General features: G+C 51.0%; 1 protein-coding gene across 1 annotated transcript; it reads left to right on the forward strand.

The window, feature by feature from the left end:
* Positions 1 to 3,798: 3,798 nt before the first annotated feature.
* PHOX2A (paired like homeobox 2A) lies at positions 3,799 to 22,528 on the forward strand. The gene is made up of 3 exons (XM_083737547.1): positions 3,799 to 4,190; positions 15,308 to 15,495; positions 17,773 to 22,528. The coding sequence occupies exons 1-3, from the start codon at positions 3,968 to 3,970 to the stop codon at positions 18,214 to 18,216; spliced, it is 855 nt and encodes a 284-aa protein (XP_083593673.1). The 5' UTR covers positions 3,799 to 3,967; the 3' UTR covers positions 18,217 to 22,528.
* The last annotated feature ends 434 nt before the right edge of the window (positions 22,529 to 22,962 follow it).

A 22,962-nucleotide genomic window follows, 5' to 3' on the forward strand; every position in this document is an offset into this window, starting at 1 on the left:
ACTATTTCTCTGGGCCAAATATGCAAAGGGACCTCTAAGGAGAAAGTCTGGGGCGTGGGGGGTGGGCTGCCCATTCTTGCTTTCTTTTGGGTTATCGTAAGGTGCACTTGAAATTATATTTTATTGGGGAGATTTCTGCCACAAACACACATCACCATAGAAAATAGAACTTTCAATGGTGTCTGCAAAGGAAGGAAGGAAGGAAGGAAGGAAGGAAGGAAGGAAGGAAGGAAGGAAGGAAGGAAGGAAGGAAGGAAGGTCAGCATCTGATGGTGGGGTCAGAGGGTGTGTTAAAAAAAGAGATAGCCCCCCCCCCCCCCCCAGGCTTCCCTGGGTCTCTGTTCTGACATCACCAACACTCCTTTTCTCTGCCAAGCCAGGCCTATCTTGTTCAGATAGTCCTCTTGTTCAGGCAGTCCTATCTGAAGAAGTGTGCATGCACACAGAAGCTCATACCAATAACAAACTTAGTTGGTCTCTAAGGTGCTACTAGGGACGCGGGTGGCGCTGTGGGTTAAACCACAGAGCCTAGGGCTTGCCGATCAGAAGGTTGGCAGTTTGAATCCCTGCAACGGGGTGAGCTCCCATTGCTCGGTCCCTGCTACTGCCCACTTAGCAGTTCAAAAGCACATCAAAGTGCAAGTAGATAAATAGGTACCACTCCTGCAGGAAAGTAAACAGCGTTTCCATGCTCTGGCCAACCATGTGGTTGGCCACATGACCCGGAAGCTGTACACTGGCTCCCTTGGAGAGGGAGGGAGGGAGAGAGAGAGAGAGAGAGAGAGAGAGAGAGAGAGAGAGAGAGAGGAAGGATAGTTCTCATCGCCTGCTGATGCCTTGAAGGTCTGGGATGCTGGCTGTGTTGAGCCTTCTCAACTTGGCTTAGGCTCAGGAGGCAGTGCTGGATATAAGCTAAACAAGCTATAGCTTAGGGCCCCACTCTCTTGGCCCCCCCCCAAAAAAAATTCACTATGAATATACTTCTTCTTAATTGTATTTCAGTTCAACAATTGCTTTGATAAAATACATATTATGTTATGTGCAAATGGCTTTAGATACCTATTAGGTCCATAAATTACCATCTGGCATATATTCAACACAAAAAACAGCGGCCATTTGTTGTTGACAAAGGACAGCTGGACATATAAAGGGCCCCATTACCTTCAGGAGCTGAGGGCCTCATCAAACCTAAATCTGGCCCTGCCAGGAAGGTAAGAAGTGGCCTCATCCCAGATCAGACTCTTGATTCAGCAAGCGCAGGACTCTATCATGGATGCTTTAGATGAGATTCCTCCATTGCGGGGGGGGGGGAGGGGTTGGACTAGATGACCCTTGGGGTACCTTTCAATTCTACAGTTCTATGATTCAGGGCCCTAGCAGGGTGGCAAGAGCACCTGCTTTGCATGCAGAAAAACACCCAGTTCAGTGGCATCTCCTTGTCAGGTTGCCTGGAAAAAATGGAGAGTGGCTGCCAGTCAGTGCAGACACTATTGAACTAGTTACAGATAGGTAGCCGTGTTGGTCTGCCATAGTCAAAACAAAAAAAATTCCTTCCAGTAGCACCTTAAAGACCAACTAAGTCAGTTCTTGGTATGAGCTTTCGTGTGCATCTGAAGAAGTGTGCATGCACACGAAAGCTCATACCAAGAACTGACTTAGTTGGTCTTTAAGGTGCTACTGGAAGGATTATTTTTTTTGTTTTGACTATTGAACTAGATGGACAAAGACTCAGAGCGTAAGAGGCAGTCTCCGCCACCCTGTGCTCCTAGATGTCAAGAGTAGGGAAGCTCCTTCCCCCTTATCTGCTCCCGGATCCCCTTAGCTAGAGGGGACAAGGCCACTCTCGGCTGGTGTCAACCCAAGAGGAGCCCAGCTGGGCGGAAGGATGCGCCAAAAAATCTGCCTCGACCTCCCAACAGAACGCTGCTACACCTACGGGAAGAGAAGCGTGGCCTAGTGGTTAGAGTGTCGGACTAGGTCCCGGGAGAGCAGGGTTCGAATCCACCGCTCCAGTGGGTGACCTTGGGGGCCAGTTCCTGCATCTTGGCCTCTCCTCCCTCGCAGGGTGCTGTAGAGTTTAAACGAGGAGGGGGGAGAACCACGCACGTCGCCTTGAGAGAAAAAGCTGGGCTAGATGCAAGAAATAAATGAATAAGCGAGCGAGCGATGCGCTCGCGGAGTCTGGCAGGCGTCTTAGCCTGAGAATCACAAATTGAGAAAGAAACAAAAAGCCCGGGACGTTGGGTGCCAGGCTTGGGGGCCCCCTTCTGACCTTTCCCCACCCCCAACACACCGGACCCCCACCCCCGCGGCTGCTGCGGTTCATCCTACAACCTTCGGCAGGTCTACTCGGAAGTAAGCCATATCCTGTTGAACCACCCCAGGCGCTCCTTCCCGCGAGCCGACAGAAGCAAGCACCTCGTCATTGTGAATATATAAATCATATAATATTGAATATTATTACCCTCCCCTTTTGACCATGCAGAGATTACCATTCAGAGGAGGGGACAGTAAAAAAAACAAACCACAAGTTTTTAAATCGCTTATATTTTTTTGTGCCCAGCCAGGTAGGCGTGAACCATATTAGCCTGAGAATCGGTTTTCACCGCCCAACTGGCCAAACGAGCCCCTTTTCGTTGCGCGCGCCCAGCTACACTTTTACGCTCCCCCGGTTTCCCCCGGTTTCTTCGCAATTTGGGCACGTTTTGCACTGCCGGGGGTTGGGCTAGATGTCCCCTGGGGTACCTTCCCGCTCTAGGATGCAAAGTCCTTTCTTAGTCAACGCTGAGAAAACAAACGGGGCGAGGGAGAGAGGAGGAGGAGCGCAGGATTTCGTTGCTGGACAGGTTTCAACACGGGCTCTGCGCTCAGCCCTCCGCGCAAAACAGCCCTGCAAGGCAGGTCAGGATGTTTCCCTCCCACCAGCGAAGGAGAGGGAGACAGCCAAGGCGGATGTGTGGATGTGTGGGTCCTTTATCATCTCCCCTTTGGACCAGAGGAGGTTGGGGGCGGGGCCAGCAGACGTCGGAGGCAGAGATGCTTCTGAATTCTAGTTTCTGGAATCCCCAGGTGGGGAGAGCGTTGCTCTTGGGTTCGGATCCTGCTCGCTGGCTTCCCTTAACGGGCATCTGGCTGAGCACATTGAGGGGGCTGGAATCGGTGCACCATAGACACAGGAGCTAACGCCAAAGGGGCCGAGGCCCCTTCAGACAGCCCCATAAAATATTTGAGGGGGCCGCTCACCCCAAGTTGATGGGCATCGCCATGCAAACATTGTGCATTGTGCAAAGTCTTGTGACAGATTATGCGGGGTGGGGCTTACTCCATCCCCCAAGTTCGGGTTCCTGACCATGGTCCTGATCCTGCAGAGCTCCTCTTATATCCTTACAGCAGTGCTCCTGTCAGAAATTTCCCCTTTTTTAGGGTATGAGCCGCTGCTTGGTCCCCATGAGAACAGGACCGGGGAAAGATGGGCCTGATCCAGCGGGCTTCTCCTGGTGCCCTTAACGTTTTTAAACACGGGAGACGTGGCCGCTTGTGTGGCGAAACTTCTCTGGCAGGGGAAGCGAACGGACTCATCCTGCAGCCTCTCCTGCTGCTCTGAGGATGCCACCCGAAAGGGTTAAGGGCTGGCTGAGCGACGGCGGGAGGGAGGGAGGGAGGGAGGGGTGGGCGGGGCGGCGGGCAGCCCCCCCTCCCTGGCCGCCCCTCCCTCCCCCCAATCGACTCCCGGCGAGATTGTCATGCAAAGGACCCGCCGCCTCGTCCCTTGTTTCCCCGCGCGCCGCCAACTATATCACCCGTCCACCCCGTCGGTGCGCCTCCAGAGCGCAACGAGGCACCTGCAGCCGCCGCTGCCGCCGTCCAAGCCGAGGGGGGCCCCTCTTTCTCCCTCTCCCTCTCTCTTTCTCTCACCCCGGGCCTGCCGGCCACCCTGCAGATCTCCAGATCCCGGGCCCGGCTCCCCATGTACAAGATGGATTACTCCTACCTGAACTCGTACGACTCTTGCATGGCGGCCATGGAGGCGTCGGCGTACGCGGACTTCAACTCCTGTAGCCAAGCCAACACCTTCCAGTACAACCCTATCCGCAGCAGCTTCGCCGCCAGCCCGGCCTGCCCGCCGCTCAGCACCGCCAACTGCACCCTGGGCGCCCTCCGAGACCACCAGCCCTCGCCCTACGCCACAGGTAAGGGCGCCGCCGACGGCCGGTTGGGATGGATGACCCCCGGGTACCACTCCCGGCGCCAGGGCTCCGTTGCCGAGGCGCGCAGGAGGAGGGCACCCCCGGCCTGAGACGGGCACCGGGCTGGTTTGCCCCGCGGGCCGGAGGCGCGGCTTCAGCCGGCCCGCGCTCCGGAGTGGGGTCGGCTGGTTCCAGGGGCCAGGACCGCGGGATTCCTCCTTCGGAATATTGGGGAGGCAGAGACACCCCCAAAAGAAGCCCAGAGTCTCTGGCTGGTTCTCACCCCGTCTCTCTCTCTCTCTCTTTCTCTCCCTGGTTCCAATTTTTGTCTTGCAACCCGGCCGACCCTCGCCGCTTTATTTCCTTTCCCCCCTTCGCAGAGGGTGGGGGGAGCTCGCAACCCACCAGGTATAAACCAATTTTGCAAAATGCAGTTATAAAGATATAACATTTGTGCCTAATCGAGTTAAAGGGCTCCGTCGCCCCTCTGTTCACAGCCAAAACAAATTAATGCGTAATCGGGTTAGAGCAAATGGAAGGATTAGATCAAGGAATCTAATTCGATATTTTGCAGAAATTGCTCCCAGAAAAATATATATACTATTTTTTTAATGGAATTTATTAATCTGGAGGAAGGAAGCGTCCGTCGCTGGCGGTTTTTTAGGCTGGCGGGGAGAGGTTTATCTAGTTTACCAAAAAGGGCGCGATCCGGTTCGGGCTGAAAGCGGCGAGGACCTGGTTTCTTCGCTGAGCATCTTCGAGCACGCGGGTACCCTAAGGGTTTTTTTTAAAAAAAAAAAATCTATGTTTTGCCTTGTAGCGATCCGATTGCAAAAATTCCCAAAGCAAAATTTGTAACTAACTAAAACTGTGCTGGAAATTGACGGGAGAAAGGGTTTGCGTTTACAAAGTATCTGGAAGAGAAATCCCCAAATGTGGAATTTGATGGATTAATTTGTGTTTGCAAAAAAACCAAAAAAACCGACAACGGCGAAACATCTGATGGTATCCTAGAGACGAACAGGTTTCCTTTGCCACAGGTAATCTGTTTTGCCTTTAAGATACCCCAGAAGACGTTTCCTGGGTTTTAGAGGGAAACCCAGGTGCTTTTAAGGCAATTCTTTCCACTACCCTGAAAAGAAATTCTGGGTTTTGCGTGACTTATCCGCGCCTACGCTTCGAAATGTGTATGGTGCGCCGGAATTATTCTCCGCGGTGGAAGAAGGACGCGCTTCTCGTTCGGCCTCCTCCTGTGTAAATGTAGGCAAGCGAGGCAAGACGCCACCCAGCAGGCCAAGAGCCCATCAAGGGAGGCAGACGGGGTGTTAATTTCACTCACACACATACACACGGAGAGACAGTGTGGCGTAGCGGTTAGAGTGGGAGACCAGGGTTCAAATCCTCGCTGGGCCACGAAGCTCACTGGGGAGGGGCAGTCACTCAGTTTCAGCCTAGCCTACTCCAGAGGGTTGTTGTGGGAGTTAAATGAGGAGGGGACTGAGTGCCCCCCCCAGGGAGCAAAGGTAAACTAGGAATGCAGTGAATGAAACTATCAAGGATAAAGATATTGTTAGAAGCCAACCCAATCTCTGCTGGGCAATGCGCAAGATTCCAGGGACTCTTGACAACACATCCCTTCCGCTTTCCTCTTATTTTCCTCCGCAATAATGGCCACGGACGAATATCACGGTATCTGAAGAAGTGTGCGTGGACACGAAAGCTCATACCCAGAACAAACTTAGTTGGTCTCTAAGGTGCTACTGGACAATTTCTTAATTTTTTTATTTATTCTGCCACCGACGAAGCGTTCTGTGTGACTCCAAACCTTGCCTAAGCCTCATGCCTCTGGCAAGCAGCGCGTTTGTTCTGAGACCAACGCGGGATGAGCCCACCTGGGCGATATTGCGATGTAAAATCAAGGAAGTGAAATACAGGACAACGACCATTTAAACTCAAAATCTCCATCTCTTTCCCACGTGCGTCCCCCCCCCCCCACCTGTGCTTTTTGAGGGAGAGGGAAATGCAGCTGGGTGAGATTTTCCTCCAATAACGTTGTGCTTGAAAAGCCGCCGGCGCATCTCACCATTCTGGGGGCGCTTTTAAAATGCCATTCCGGTTTGGGAGAATTTGGGCAGGATCTAATAATCGGATATCAGCCGTGTAAGAGAATTACGTTTTTCCCCTAAGTAAATGGGCGTCGGGGTTTGGCCTTAATGTCTCACTGAATTCGATGGGGTTGGGGAGAGGGTGAAGTATATTTAAAACCCTGCAGTTGAGTTTAATGGACCTGGAAAAGAGCCCTGATGTAAAACCTTAAAGCGACTTTGCGCGATATCGGGATTATTTAATCCCCCCTTCATTTCTGGCGCGAGCAAAACACAATCCGGATTTTGCTTCTGGAGTTACTGGTTGCAATGATAGTCGGTTTGCAAGGACCGAATGGATGTTTCGTCAACCTTTTAGCTATTCCAACCCACTCATTCGCTCGACAGTAAAGATAGGAAACGAATCCGCATTTAGCAACAAATAGGAAATTAATCCGGATTTAGGAACAAATAGGACACGAATCCGGATTTAGCAACAAACACCAAAACATTGAGGTCTCTTGTTTTGAAGGAACAAGACTCCGAAATAAGGGAGGCGGCCCACTCCTCAAAGCGAGACCCTTGCGGTCCGTAAGCATCTTACCTGAGATTTAAATTATATGCGTTTTTACAAGGGAAACGCGCCTGAAAATGAATCTGGTTTATAATGATGATGGTTTCTAATGAATTCCTAGTCGATTTCAAGGCAGCTGTGTAAATGACCAAACGGTGCTTGAAATCGACCTCGGGGTGAAAAAAAGAGTTTCAGTTGGCGAACTCGAAAAGGTAACCAATAATTTGGGGACAGAGGAGTCACTTTCGTTGCTTCAGTTTAAAACAGAATGACTGGACGACCGTGGGCCGCTCAGATTTAATTCGCGTCGTTGCCAAGTCGGATTATTGCAAATGTCGAAGTATAGATGTAAAGCGGAGGAGTGTTAAAGAATTCAGGAATGAAAGCAGGGGCGGGCGCGTCAGGCGGGCGACATCTGGGGAATTCATTTATTAAGTCCCCGGTTATCAGTAAATGTCTGATCCAACGCGGCTGCCTGGTTTTCCAGCAGTATCACCATTTTATTTCTTATTTATTGCATTCATTCATTCATTCATTTCCTTTATAGCCCACCTTTCCCCACCAAGGATAATAATAATAATTTTTATTATTTATACCCCGCCTGTCTCTCTCCTTCTTAATTAATCCTCACAACGACCCTGCTAGGGAGGTTATAGACTGAGAGAGGCAATGACTGGTCACCCGCACCCAGTGAGTTTCATGGCCGATAGGGGGATCGGGACCCTGGAGCCCGGATCCTCGTCCGACGCTCTAACCACTAGGTCGCACGTTTTCCCCCGTATCCGGAGCAATAAATGCCATCTAGGGGGAATTCCACCCGCAGCCTCGCCTCAAGACCGAGGAGGCGGCGATGTCTTCAGCTGGGCGCCTCTGCAGGTGAGCACTGCTCTGGGGTTCCTTCCCCCAAACGCTAGCCTAGGCCTGTCTACTCAGAAGTAAACCTCATTGGGTTCCACGGAGACTTACTCCCCGGGGAAAGGGCGCGTAGGATTGCGGCCAAGTACGTCTGCTCAAACAGAATGATGACAAAAAAAGGCACCCAGGAAACAGCTAGGAGGCCACCAATATGTTAAATTTAATTTTTTAACTTAAGTACTTTAATTCTTTTTATTTATTATTTTAATGCTTTATTTGTTTATTGTTTAAGACTCTGCCTACTGCGCAGAATGCAACGAGCGGCGGCCACGCTCTAGTCGGAAGTAAGCGCCGCTTATTCCCCACAAAAATGGCCGTTGGGTTTCAGCCCGAAAGAGAGAGAGAGTCCCGTTTGGGGATGTTCCCTCCATCCCTGCAGCAGGATCCGACCCCTCATTTTCCTTCCGACCAGGGCAGAGTTAAATAAACAGAGTTAACCACCCCACAGCCCTGGTGCCATCGCCACCGGGCAACATAACGGCGCCGCTAACCTATTAATAAATGTTCCAGAGTTTTAAATTTATTTATTTGTTTTAAATATTCTTTTAAAATTTTAACAATCTAAGGACCATCCTATTCTCTTGCATGAGAGCTCCTCGATCTGCATAAAGTCCGTCTGCGTTAATTCGGACTGAGTTAATCCGGACTACATGCAACCCTTCCACCCAAATCAGGAGTACGACTCGCCTTTTAAGCAACGGGAGTGAGGGCGGGGACGGGAGAAAAGGACTCGTGGCTTTGACATTCTTGAGGCACCCGGATCCCCCAGCCCTGCTGAGCTTTTGGACGAATAGGGATTGCCTGGTCTTAGATGGAAAACAAAAGCCAGTCAGGTCGAAAAGCAACCCGAATAAAGTTGGTTTAATTTGTCTTTCGTCAGGCACAGAATGGTAGAGTTGGGTGGGAACCCCCAGGGTCATCTAGTCCAACCCCCTACGATGCTGGAATTTCAGCTAAAGCGTCCCTGACAGATGGTCACCCAACCTCTGCTTAAAAACCTCCAAGGAGGGAGAGTCTACTCTACAACCTCCCAAGGGAGACGGCTCCATGGTCAAACAGTTCTTACTGTCAGAAACTTTCCCCTGATGTTGAATCGGCATCTCATTTCTTGTGACTTGAAGCCATGGGTTCGAGTCCTACCTTGCAGATCAGGAGAAAAGGAGCTTGTTGCCTCTTCCATGTGGCAACCCTTCAGATATTTGAAGATGGCTATCTCCTCTCAGCCTCCTCTTTTCCAGGCTAAGCGTGTCCAGCTCCTTCAATGGTTCCTCATCAGGCAGTTTCCAGACCCTTGATCATCTTGGTCGCCCACCTTCCAGCTTGTCAACATCCTTCTTAAATTGTGGTGCCCAGAACTGGACACAAGACTCCAGGTTGGGGCTCTGACCAGGGCAGGATAGAGCAGAACTATGACTTCCCTTGATCTGGACACTAGACTTCTGTAGATGCAGCCTAGAATAGTGTTAGCCTTTTTTGCCGCTGCATCACACTGTTGATTCATGACTTGTGGTCCACCAAGATCCCTAGCTCCTTGTCCTGCGAGTAAGCCCGATGCCCCCCCCCCCACATTTCCGAGCACAATTCGAAGTGTTGGTGCTGACCTTGAAAGCCCTAAAAGGCCTTGGCCCAGTATACCTGAAGGAGCGTCTCCACCCCATTGTTCTGCCTGGACACTGAGGTCCAGCTCCGAGGGCCTTCTGGCGGTTCCCTCCCTGCGAGAAGCCAAGTTACAGGGAACCAGGCAGAGGGCTTTCTCGGTGGTGGTACCTGCCCTGTGGAACGCCCTCCCATCAGATGTCAAAGAGAAGAACAACTACCAGACTTTTAGCAGACATCTGAAGGCAGCCCTCTTTAGGGAAGTTTTTAATGTTTGATGGACTGCTGTATTTTTATATTTTGTTGGAAGCCGCCCGGAGTGGCTGGGGAAACCCACCCAGATGGGCAGGGTATAAATAAATAAATTATTAATAATAAATAAATTATTAAATAATAATAATTTGTGCATCCGGTTCTTCCTGCCTAAGTGCAGGAATGAAATCCACTCGGTTTGGGCTTCAATATGTTAAGGTCATTTTGAATTCCGGTTCTACGACATTAGCTGCCCCCTCCCCCAGTTTGGTGTCCAACCTGCAGATTGGACGAGCACCCCTTCAATTCCTTCAGCCAAGTCATTTAGAGAGGTGCATGTTTTGCTCTCCAGAAAGCCCCCCTGAGCCCAAAGGCCTCCGAAAGTGGCCCCGACTGAACCCCGAGTTAAGAAACGGGGAGCAAATCGCAACTCCCGACCTCGCTGGGATCATTTTTAACATCTCCCCAGCAAAGCCAAAGGGAGGACAGGGGTATTGGGCCCTGATCCCAGCGTGGATCCCTTCTCTCCGAGTCCACGTGAGCCGCGCAGAGGGATCCCAGCGGAAGCGCATCGCCGATCCAGCAGCTCCGCCTGAAACCCAGGGAGGGATGCGGCAGGCGGAGCCGTCCGCTTCCAAGTCAGAGCGCGGCGGGTTGGGAGGGCTTTACTCCCGAGTAAGCGCGGGTAGCGCATCAGCAAACTGGAGCCAGTTGAGGCGGAGTAAAGGCAGTTTGGTTGCAACTGAAAACTCGCCGCTCTTGCGATGCGCGTTTAAGGAATCCCGATATAAGGGCTGCAGAAATGGAGTTGTCACCGTGGATTGGAGAATCTTATGACCTGGAGAAATTGGATGGAGGAAAGCTCTCCTCCCTCCTCTTATAACACACGAAATCGCTGACATTCGGTGAATGTCGGAGGATTCAGGACGCATAGCAGAAAGCCGTTCTTCAAGCAACACAGAGTTGAACCGTGGAACTCCCTGCCACTGGAGACAACGGTGGCTTTAAGAGAGGATGACTTTAAAAGAGGATCAGACAGATTCATGGAGAATAGGGCTATAGAAGGCTACTAACCAGGATGGCTCTGTTCTGCCTCCACAGTGGGAGGCGGCGATGCTTCTGAATACCAGTTGGTGTAAAATTCAGGAGGGGTGGGGGGCTCTTGCGCTCGTATCCTCCTTACAGGACCCCCCCCCCCAAATGTCTGCGGCCACTGTGAGAATGCTGGTCTAGATGGGCCGAGCAGGCTCTTCTCACATTCTCATCATCATCAGTGTAAACCGGAGTCACTCCGGATTCGCGCTAGCTAGCGCGAGATCGCGTCACCCAGACGTTGCTGGGCCGCCGCCCATGCCGCGCTGGGGCAGGCCGAGCAAAAGGCTTGACTTGCGGGTCTCCTTCTCCCCACCACCCGCTGATGGAGCGCTATTTGCGGCAGCGTGGGCTTCAGAATCGCAAGGGCTGCCACAGGAGCCTGGGCTGACGCCTCGGGGCTCAGGAAACCCCAGCTATTTGGCTTTCCCCAACAACGTCTCGATTTTTGGTACTTTCTCTCCAGGGAGGTGTGGAAGTGGAAGGCGTCGTCCTTCTCCTTTTAGGTTTGGACTATGCAAAAGCCTTTGACGGTGTCGACCACAGCAAACTATGGCAAGTTCTTAAAGAAATGGGAGTGCCTGATCACCTCACCTGTCTGACAAGAAGCTACAGTTAGAACTGGATATGGAACAACTGATTGGTTCAAAATTGGGAAAGGAGTACGACAAGGCTGTATTTTGTCTCCCTGCTTATTTAACTCATATGCAGAATTCATCATGCGAAAGGCTGGGCTGGATGAATCCCTAGCCGGAATTAAGATTGCTGGAAGAAATATCAACAACCTCAGATATGCAGATGACACAACCTTGATGGCAGAAAGTGAGGAGGAATTAAAGAACCTTTTATTGAGGGTGAAAGAGGAGAGCGCAAAATATGGTCTGAAGCTCAACATCAAAAAAACGAAGATCATGGCCCCTGGTTCCATCACCTCCTGGCAAATAGAAGGGGAAGAAATGGAGGCAGTGAGAGATTTTACTTCCTTGGGTTCTATGATCACTGCAGATGGTGACAGCAGCCACGAAATTAAGAGACGCCTGCTCTTTGGGAGAAAAGCAATGACAAACCTCTACTTAAAAAGTAGAGACATCACCTTGCCAACAAAGGTCCGTATAGTAAAAGCTATGGTTTTCCCAGTAGTGATGTATGGAAGGGAGAGCTGGACCATAAAGAAGGCTGATCGCCGAAGAATTGATGCTTTTGAATTCTGGTGCTGGAGGAGACTCTTGAGAGTCCCATGGACTGCAGAAGATCAAACCTCTCCATTCTGAAGGAAATCAGCCCTGAGTGCTCACTGGAAGGACAGATCCTGAAGCTGAGGCTCCAAGACTTTGGCCACCTCATGAGAAGAGAAGACTCCCTGGAAAAGACCCTGATGTTGGGAAAGATGGAGGACACAAGGAGAAGGGGACGACAGAGGACGAGATGGTTGTACAGTGTTCTGGAAGCTACCAGCATGAGTTTGACCAAACTGCGGGAGGCAGTGGAAGACAGGAGTGCCTGGCGTGCTCTGGTCCAGGGGGTGACGAAGAGTCGGACATGACCAAACGACTAAACAACAACAACGTCTCAATTTTTGGTACTTTCTCTCCAGGGAGGCCTGGAAGTGGAAGGCGTCGTCCTTCTTGTAGGTTTGGAGGTTTCCCCCATGCCCTTTTCCTGACATGGGGAAGTCAAAGCTGCCTTATTCAAAACTGAGCCAGCCCATTGATCCACCTACCTCTATATAGCCTGCACTGGTTGGCAGCAGGAGATTCTACCCCATGCCCCCAAACCACCCCGAAGAGGCCAGGGAGTAAACCTGGGTCCTTTTGCAGCAGGCCAAGCAGGTGTTTTGCCATGAGCCACATTACACACACCCAACACACCTGTTGCATTTGTGCGTGGTTTATGGCAGAAAATTTGCTTGGCCTGCAGAAGAATTCAAGTTTAATCCCTGGCCTCTAGAGGAGGTGTTGGGATGAGTTGAGCAGAGCTGGATAATTCCTGTTTCGGGTGTGCCCTTAAAAGCCAACCTTTCTTTCCTTTTCAAAATACATTTTTATTAATTTTTCAACATATCATTTCCAACAGTCATTTAACATACATTCTTATCTTACACAATATTTTAGACTTCTGTCAACTACCTCTGAAGATTTTCCATTCTTTATCACTGAATCTGCATTTCTCTATTACTTTTAATTGCCCTTAACTAATAATTCCTCTTCATAGTCTTCCTTGCAATATCTCACCTAATTTTCCTTACAAAACTCAACCTTTCTTTCCATAGTTTAAGAAATTTACAGCATGCCTGTCTATGTCAGCACATCTACTTGAGTGCGGCTGACAAACTCCCAACAATTTAATTATAAAATATATTAAATAGTCAGAAGAGGATAAAACAAAATGATTTCTCGGTTATATTTATGTATGTCATTGATGACTGTCCAGCACCTGCAGGTGTTGTCCGAGGAAAAGTTTCAAGACTCATTTAGCCAAAGAATTCTGTGCAACTCTAAAAGATTACTGTGTAACTCTAACTGTGTAATTCTGTCTAACTCTAAAAGAACAGCCATTGGTGCAGTTTTTGTCTCTTCCACAGCTCTCCTAAGTACAATGAATTTTGAGGGGTGAGACTGTCTTGGCTGCTGGCAGAATTGCCACATGCTTTAAAAATACTGGTATAATTTAGAAAACCTATGCATACTTCTTCATTTAACTTCCCCACTCTTCAGAGAAGTTGGTGGTTATATTATGAAGTAGCTATATCATAAAATGATTATATTATCTTAGCGGTTGTATTATTAAGTTGTTCCCCTAGCGATGGTCAGCGATATACATTTGCATCTTCACTGTAATTATGCAAGCATCAGCTTGGGTAGCATCTCAACTTTAAAAATTTATTTCTTCTATTGATATTGGGGGTGGGGAAAGGACCCCTCCCTACACACATGTTGGGCTCCGGTCAGTTTGCAGGATCCTGTTCTGAACTCTAAGCCACTTGGTTGGTATGACTGCTAATACTTAGTGCTTATATTATTGATTGCCATCATTGTGGTTTATTCAGTGTATATCCTGCCCTTCCCCTCAAACGGAGTCCAGGGTGGCAAACACATATTTAAAGCACCATCATTAGAAAACTTCTAAGAACAGCTTTAAAACAATCACGTTTTCCCAGCTGAAAATTTCAGGGTTGCTAGGAACAGTATCCTTCGGCCACCAATGAGAGATGGATGCACCTTGCCAGGGAAGGCAGTCCACAAATGGGGAGCCACCACCGCAAAGGCCCTGTCACACAACCCCCAAGGCCTCACTTGCCAATGATAATAATACTAATAATAATTTATTATTTATACCCCGCCCATCTGGCTGAGTTTCCCCAGCCACTCTGGCCAGCTTCCAACAAAATATTAAAAATACAATAGAACATAGGATCCAAGATCATTGTTATTTACATAGGTATTTGTGTCCCGAGTCGTTTAGAGCTTTGTATGCTAGTCCTAACACTCTGAATCTCCCTGGTAGTTTACTGTTTACAGTGTACAAAGTGCTTTACACAGAGAGATTGTTACAAGAACCCTGGAAGGTAGGATCATAGAATTATCTCCATTCTGTGGATTTGGGGTGGTGGAACATGAGGTTGAGAGGCAGTGACTTGCTGAAGGCCACCTTCTCATTTTACAGTTGAAGCCAAAGGAGACAGGGGCGCCGACTTATAAAAAATATTGGGGGGGGCGGGGGCCCATACCGACTTATAAAAAATATTGGGGGGGCCCAAGACCTCCAAACCGCTGCTGCTGGGGGAACGAAAGGGGTGAGCCTCGGGCTGCCCCGACCTTAAGTGAACCTGTGAGGGCCCGCCCTTTGCGGCAGCCGATTGGCTGCCACCGTGGGCGGTGAATATTAATGAGCTAGGGGGAATCCCCGCTTCTTGCGGGGCTGACGCCAGCCCCGCGAGATTGTTGATGGGTCGAGAGCCCGCAACCCCACCCCCTCTCTAGATCGGGAGTGGCTTTGTTTTAACTCATTACTGAATGTATTTTAAAAGGTAACTATCGTCAAACAAGGAAAATAAAAAATACCAACATAATTTTGTGATTTTACAAAGCATAATATAACTAATAATTTTCTTAAATTATTGGGGGGGCAGAGCCCCCCCAAACGAATTTTTGAGGGGGCTCGGGCCCCCTCAGGCCCCATGGAGTCGGCGCCTATGAAAGGAGATGCAGAGGGGAACCTCGGTTACCTTCCAAGCTAGCTTTCCACAGCATGGAGCTGCCCAGGTGCTTGGGACTACAACTCCCATAATCCCCAGCATGCTTGGGACTACAACTCCCATAATCCCCAGCCTTGGCTGTTCCAACTGGGGCTGATGGGAATTGCAGTCCTGAACATCTTGTGGGGCACCAGGTTGGGGAAAGCTGTTCCCAACCCGCAATCCTGGAAATGGACAAGGGGTGAGCTCAGCAGCACAGAATCATAGACTTGCAGAGTCGTAAGGGACCCCAAAGGTCCTCTAGTCCAACCCCTTGCAATGCAGGAATGCCGTGGGCCACTCTCATGCCACGTGACCCCGTCTTCCTCCTTCTAAGCCAGGGGCTCTTTCTCTCTCCTCTCTCCTCAACCAGTTCCCTACAAGTTCTTCTCGGACCCTTCCACCATCAACGAGAAACGGAAGCAGCGCAGGATTCGCACCACGTTCACCAGCTCGCAGCTGAAGGAGCTGGAGAGAGTCTTCGCGGAGACCCACTACCCTGACATCTACACCAGGGAAGAGCTGGCCCTCAAAATAGACCTCACAGAAGCCAGGGTGCAGGTGAGAGGCTTTTCCTGGCAGCTACAACGCTGATCCCTTTTTTTAAAAGGGAGAAAAAAATAATCATTTTCCTGGAGATGGGAACGGGGGAAAAGGGGCTGATCCACTGAAAGCCCCAATTGCTCTGAGCAATTTATTTATTGCATTTAAATTAAATAATCTTAGAACCGTAGAGTTGGAAGGGGCCCTGGGGGTCATCTAGTCCAACCCCCAGCAGTGCAGGAATCTTTTGGCCAATATGGGGCTCAAACTCACGTCTCTGAGATTAGGAGTCTTGTGCTCTACCAACTGAGCTATCTCCAGTCTTTATTGTGTTTATATCCCAACTTTCCTCCAAGGCGCTCAAAGGTGGGGGCATAACCCCCCCCCCCGTTTTATCCTCACAACAACCTTGTGAGGTAGGTTAAGCTGAGAGGTCTTAGGTCACCGCATGAGTTTCATGGCCCAGTGGGAAATTGAACGCTGGTCTCTCAGGTCCTAACCTCTATCAGGGCCAGATTTAGGTTTGATGAGGCCCTAAGCCAGGGGTCAGCAAACTATTTCAGCAGGGGGCCGGTCCACTGTCCCTCACATCTTGTGGGGGGCCGGACTATATTTTGAAAAAAATATATGAATGAATTTCTATGCCTCACAAATAACCCAGAGATGCATTTTAAATAAAAGCACACATTCTACTCATGTAAAAAGACACTGGGGGACGCGGGTGGCGCTGTGGGTAAATGCCTCAGCGCCTAGGGCTTGCCGATCGAAAGGTCGGCGGTTCGAATCCCTGCGGCGGGGTGCGCTCCCGTTGCTCAGTCCCAGCGCCTGCCAACCTAGCAGTTCGAAAGCACCTCCGGGTGCAAGTAGATAAATAGGGACCGCTTTCTAGCGGGAAGGTAAACGGCGTTTCCGTGTGCGGCTCTGGCTCGCCAGAGCAGCGATGTCACGCTGGCCACGTGACCCGGAAGTGTCTCCGGACAGCGCTGGCCCCTGGCCTCTTGAGTGAGATGGGCGCACAACCCCAGAGTCTGGCAAGACTGGCCCCTACGGGCAGGGGTACCTTTACCTTTACCTTTAAAAAGACACTGATTCCCAGAAAGGCTGAGGGCCGGATTTAGAAGGCGATTGGGCTGGATCCGGCCCCTGGGGCTTAGTTGCCTACCCATGCCCTAAGCTACTGAAGGTAATGCGGCCCTTTCTGTCAGGCTGTCCTTTGTCAACAACAAATGGTCACTGTTTTTTTTTCTGTTGAATACATGCTATATGGTAATTTATGGACCTAATAAGGTATCTCAAGCCATTTGCACAGGTTGCCCTGCAACCAGTCCATGCAGAATGTAGGCACCCTATATATAGAAAGGAGCAAAGCAGAGATATTTTAGGGAGCAGGCTAGCAGGCAGGGCCCATGACTTACATCACAGGAGCCTACACAACACAAAACACTCTTGCTGTATGTAGGTTTTATTTTATTTGTTTTTTATCTTATATTTGGAAATGTACATCCATTTTTTCCCTTTAAATTCTTTGGGGGCCCCAAGAGAGCGGGGCCCTAAGCTATAGCTTGTTTATCTTATATGTAAATCTGGCACTGACCACTATGTCACGCTGCCTCTCATTTCCCTGTGCGTCACTGCAGAGAAAGCCTACCTTGCTCAATATTGTCTCCCCCCTGTAGTCCACAAACCTTTTTGAACCCCTGACCCCTTGGTTCCATGAACTCATCCCCGGTGCCCACTATTCTACCCTATTTTTAAAAAAAGCATGATTCAGAATAGATGTTTCCACTAAGGAAGGTAAGAACACACTAAAATTCAAAGCAGCAGCAATTAATGACACATTTATGCAAAATCCAGTCATTTTCACATCAGTGCCCCCCTCCTGCTGCCCCCTTGCCTCTTAGCATTCCTCTAGGTACCCCTACCCACATACTTTGGGGGCCACTCAGAGGCTCTGCCTTCCAATCCCACAGGCGATCGGACTTGGCACCTTCTGAATGGAAAACTGCAGCCCTGCCCCTAAAAATTAATTTCAGTATTCTAGTATTTTTATGTTGTGAACTGCCCTGAGATCTACAAATGAAGGGAATAATAATAATAATAATAATAATAATAATAATAATAATAATAATGAAGAAATAATTTCAGGCAGGGAGCCTCTCCTAGCCCTAACGGGAGTTATCACTGGGGATCAAACCTGGGACGTTCTGCATGCCAAGCAGCTGTTCTGCCACTGAGCTGCAGCCCTTTCTTCCCCTCTCTCCCCACCTGCCCTTCCCTCCTCCTCCTTCGACCCAGGTCTGGTTCCAGAACCGCCGTGCCAAATTCCGCAAGCAGGAGCGGGCGGCCAACGCCAAGGGCCAGAATGGCAGCAACGGCGGCCCCTCGGCCAGCAAGAAGCCGGACCCCCGCTCCTCTTCGGAGGACGACGAGTCCAAGGAGTCCAACTGCAGCCCCACCCCGGACAGCACCGCCTCCCTGCCCATCGCGGGCAGCCTGAACAGTCCCGGCAGCAGCCTGAGCCCCAGCCCGGGCACGGGGCAGCAGGGGCTGGGGCCTGGCCACGCCACCCAGGCCCTCAAGGCACCCCTGTGGGCTGGGGTCAGCACCAGCAGCGGGCCCACCAACACGGCCGACCTCCTGAAGGCCTGGCAGCCGGCCGAAACCATGTCAGGCCCCTTCTCTGGGGTCCTCTCTTCCTTCCACCGGAAGCCCAACCCCCTCAAAGCCAACCTCTTCTAACTGCCTTGGACTGAGCGCCACCAGCCTCCTCCGCTGGGTGCCCCACAGAATAGCTTCCCCTCCACCCTCCTCTGCTCCTCCTGTAGCTGCTAGTTTTCGTCCTGCGGGGCGGGGCCCGGCTCAACCTTAAGGGAACAAGAGCCATCATCTCGCCGGGCAACCACGAATTTGTCTCACTGGGCTGGACGGAGTCCTCTTATCCCAGGCTGCGAATGGCAGGTCTTGCCAGTCACCTGGTCTGCTCAAGGCATCACCCGTTTCCCAACTCTGTCTGGAAAAACGAAGTCTTGCTTGCATCAGGTATTGGGAACATCTGTGCAGGCCCTCCAGATCTCGCTGTACTACAAATCCCATCATCCTAGCTGAAGGGACTTGCAGTCCAGCGAGCCTCGGTCTGAAGGGACACAGCTGCTCCCAGCCCTGGTCTCCAACCTTGGCTGGTTTCTGCGTTGTGAGAGATTTTGTCCTCAAGAGAGGAGAATTTGTTTCCTTTTCCTGACGTCAAGTGATTCTGAGCGAGGAGTCCCTCCTGACCCCAGCTTTTTTCACGAAGGGTCTCGCCAGCCAGCGGTCACCGATGACGATGTGGAATCTAAGAGCGTAAGGGCTTTGTTACAGGGGTTTCCCCCGTGCTTCACCGTCTCCGCAGAAAATCAAGTTTGGCCAAGTGGACATCAGTGAGCAAAGGAGGGAATAAGCCGAAAGGAACCCCATTTATGTCATTTCCAGAGGCGATCAGGTGAGCAGCAAGTGAAGGGGGAGGGGCAAGCTCTGCTTCCTTTTCACGAACTCACCAGGAATTTTGGGCTGGAGTCGAGAGACTGAGTAGAAATGTGGGGAGCGCTGGACCACCCCACACAAGCTGGAGGGCTGATCTCCCCCCTGCCCTCCAGAATTTCCAGGCGTCTTTATTTTATCTCTTTCTGAGACTTCGGCGCTTCCTTTTAACTTACGAACAATCAGCTGCGTTTGCAGCTCAGGTAGGAACTGCCCGCTGCAGGGAGATGGAGATGGAATTTGTAAATTGTTTGCATCCCCCGGTACTTTTCGGACCTGACCTTTCTCCCAAACGGGAGGCCAGTTTTGCGAGCCATCCGGTCACCCCCCAGCCTGCTGCCTCTGGAATAAAGGACGGCACTTTGGTTGAGCAGCCCAACTGGAGAGAGAAAGAGAAATTCGGGGATATTTGGCAGGCCAGGATTGCAGGCTGGCCGTATGGTCTCCTTGATGGCCAGACTCCCCCAAACCATTCCCTACTGCAAGGTGGGGGGCAGACCTGACGCTGTCCGGTGAAAAGGGGGCAAGCCTCTTTGGGCCAACATGTATCCCTTTCCTGACGCCGCTGCCTTTGCTTGCTTGCTATGGGCGAGAATTAGTGGATCTCCGTCAGATCCTGAAGGAAGACGGATGAGCTCTTTATGCTGGAATTTCCAGTGTCCCTCCACAAATCTTCAACCCACGTGAACCATGCTCAGAGGGGCCTAGGCAGAAGCAGCCGCCCAGCGCTCGTAGAACCTCTTTGCCCAGGGGCTGTTTGGGCCTGACAATTCGCCTTGCTTTAGCCATAAGGATCGAGGGAGGTTGCCAAGGGCAGGTGGTGAGATGCCAGCCTCTGTCCACGCTGGCAAACCCACCCACAGAAGGTGTATTCCACGGACTATGTAGATAAGACTGTGCCTCCGGGCTTCTAAGAGACACCTGTGCATATGCAGACAGCCTCTCAAGTAGCTTTCAATGTCGAGAAGGTCTTTTGTCCTCCTGAACATATGATCTCACCCTGCAGTCCCTGGCTGTGTGCAGATTGTCGTTTTCAAAAAGATCAATGCTGCGGGCCCCTTCCTCGTCCTTCTGATCCCATTTAAGTGGCAGTGACCCAGCCCCACCTGCTTCCCCACATCTCACAAGTGGAATTGACTAGTCCGCAAGCAGCTTCCGGACCAGTCAATTTCCCTCTGGAGAAAGGAATCTGGGGTGGGGGTGGCAGGAACTGGTTCGATGAGAGGCAGATACAGCCCAGCACTGGTTTGGGTTATGCCCACCCGCAATTGCAAAGGGCTGCTTGCGCAGATGAGTGAATCAGCACTCGGATGAAGTCCCCTTAAATCAATCTCCCCCAACCTGGTGCCACTTCCTGGAGTTTGGGACTACAACTCCCATCAGCCCCAGACTTCTACAGCCATGCTCACTGGGACTGATGGGAACTGTAGTCCAAAACACCCCCAGGTTGGGCGAGGCTGCCTTATATTGAGCCAGACCACGAATGCTTTGGAGTCTAGTGTCACATGTTGCTAAGATACATGGAGACACCTTTCCTGGGTCTGCCGCTTTTGGGAAAACCCGTATCACTGGAGCAGGGGATGAGGAACATGTGGTCCTCTGGATGTGGGTGGGCAGTTGCTGTCAAGACTGGTTCACCTTTAAGGAAACCGGGTGCCACCAGATGCCGATAAGACTATGGGCCCAGACATGGGGCATTTGAGCTCCATGGCACTGAGTGAGCCCCACATCACACAACTCAGATTTAGGGGGTTTCCAGCCTTGCAGGCTTTGTAGCTTTTCTAGCTGCTAATGGCCCCATCCTGTGGTGGTCCAGTGCGCAGGTGAAATGGAGGAGGCTCTGCGGCCATTGTGCCAGTTCACAGGTGGCACAACCCACGTGAGGCCCAGTGAAAAGACAAGGCAAGTGTGCAAGAACGCAGCAGTGCTCATGCACAACTCCCATCCCAAGTCAGTGGGCCAGGAGAAGTTCCTCGCGGGTCGTGCCCAGGATGCCGCCACAACTGAGGAAGGTGGCAAGGTGGCGTTTGCTCAAGCCCTGAGGTGGGCTGGAGAACGCGTCTCTTTTATGTCACAGAATGTTCAACGGAGGATTTTGTGTTCACAGCCAAGCTGTTGGGGAAACAATGCATTCTAGGTTTTCATTGTTAGAGAAAGTATTTTCATGAAATGGTGGCTTGCGACATGTGTCTCAGAATCTCCAGAGTGTATTTTGCAGCGAGGGGAGAAGCGTGGGGGCGAGAAGTTCTGTTGCACCCTTATCCTGACCCATGCCCCTTCCCATCAACAGATATTTTGGCTTTATATCCTGCAGACCCTTTCAGCACTTGGGGACCTGCAACCTCTAGCCAATTACTTCTTAATGAAGTGCATAGCTGAACTGTGGAACTCCTGGCCTCAGGAGGCAGCAATGGCCACCAACTTGGATGGCTTTGATGGGAGGAAGAGGCAGATTCACGGAGGAGATGGCTATCGATGGCTATTTGCCAGGAGGGCTCTCTCTCCACAATCGGAGGCAGAAATGCTTCTCAACGCCAGTTGCTGGAAACCACGAGAGGCGAGAGTTGCTTTTGTGCTCAGACCCTGCTTGCCAAGGTTCCCACAGGCATCTAGTAAGCCCCTGTGACAACAAGATGCTGGAATAGATGGGCCATCGTTGGCCTGATCCAGCAGGCTCTTTTCATGTCATTGGGGATAAATTTAAGCAGGCTTTGCAACAGGTGGGATTCAAGATAGCAAAACTCCAAGTGCTTCACGGCTGGTTTCATTGGGGCTCAGTGATGATTGGCGCTGTGTTGGCAGGTGGCCTTCTGTTCCATTATTTAGGTGTCTAGGCCTTCTTGGGGTCCCCCTGAGGTCTTCTTCATTGTGGAACAGCAACAGTTGGGGGGCAGCAGCATGGAACTGCCACCACATGCCATGGCCCAGTGAAGTCCTCACGGCCCCACCCAGGACTCCCGGCTCCACGTGGCCCCAGTAACACCAGGGCTGGGGGAGCTGCGGCCCACCCATAGCTGGAGATGGAAAGGCGGCAATGGCAGCCGTGTGGCACCATTGTAGGAAATGATGCAATTTTAGGACTCCCTGAGCCATGGAAAAAAAGGTTCCAAACCTCCCAAAGGAAAGATAAACAGCAGGTTCAGCTTGCAGTGCTCATCTGGGTTTTGGAGAGAGGGGCAACAGGTTCAGGCCCAAAAGGAGGGCGATATGGGGAGCATCAGGATGGCAACGTACAGAAATGTGGGGCTTTAGGAGCTGGCAAGCGAGCAGCACCTCCTGCGCAAGAGTGGGTGGCTTTTGGGGCCAGACCATAGCATCGTAAGGGAAGAAGGGGCACCCCCGACTCCACGAAGGGGCAGCTTCCAAGCCCCCAGGGCTCAACTCTGTGGCTGCTTGTCAGATGATGGTTCTCCAGGCTTCGTTTTGCTTGTTTGTTTTTTTCATTTATTATTTTTTAAAACCAACAACTGTTCTGTAATTTATTGAACTCACTTGCAAAATATGCTAATCTAAATAAACTTAATTTATTGAAGAACTCCCACGAGTGCTCCTTTTGAGAGAAGGAATTCCGGGGGGTGGGTGGGGGTGGGGGTGCATATTTGGCAAGACTGAAGGCAGCCTAAGCCCCAGCCCTGAGAGCAGGAAGAGGGGACTTCGAAACACACTGGCCAGCAAGGAAGAAGCTGCAGCACCCCTCTGCCCATTCTCATAATCCAAACGTCAATTAAAATGGTGTATGCAAAACTGCACACTTTCTGCTGGGGCGCCTCCAAGCCCCTTAGGATTGGGTCCTTGGCGTGGTCTGAAGTCGCAGAGGCCCAGCGCCTTGGCTGGAGCAAAGAAGGTCTGAGAATCAGATGCTCAACACCTTGGGCCCCATTGGAAGAGATAAATACAGTGGTACCTCGGGTTAAGTACTTAATTCGTTCCAGAGGTCCGTACTTAACCTGAAACTGTTCTTACCCTGAA

This window comes from Podarcis gaigeae, assembly GCF_964106915.1.
Source record: "Podarcis gaigeae genome assembly, chromosome: 4".
Classification (NCBI taxonomy): Eukaryota; Metazoa; Chordata; class Lepidosauria; order Squamata; family Lacertidae; genus Podarcis; species Podarcis gaigeae.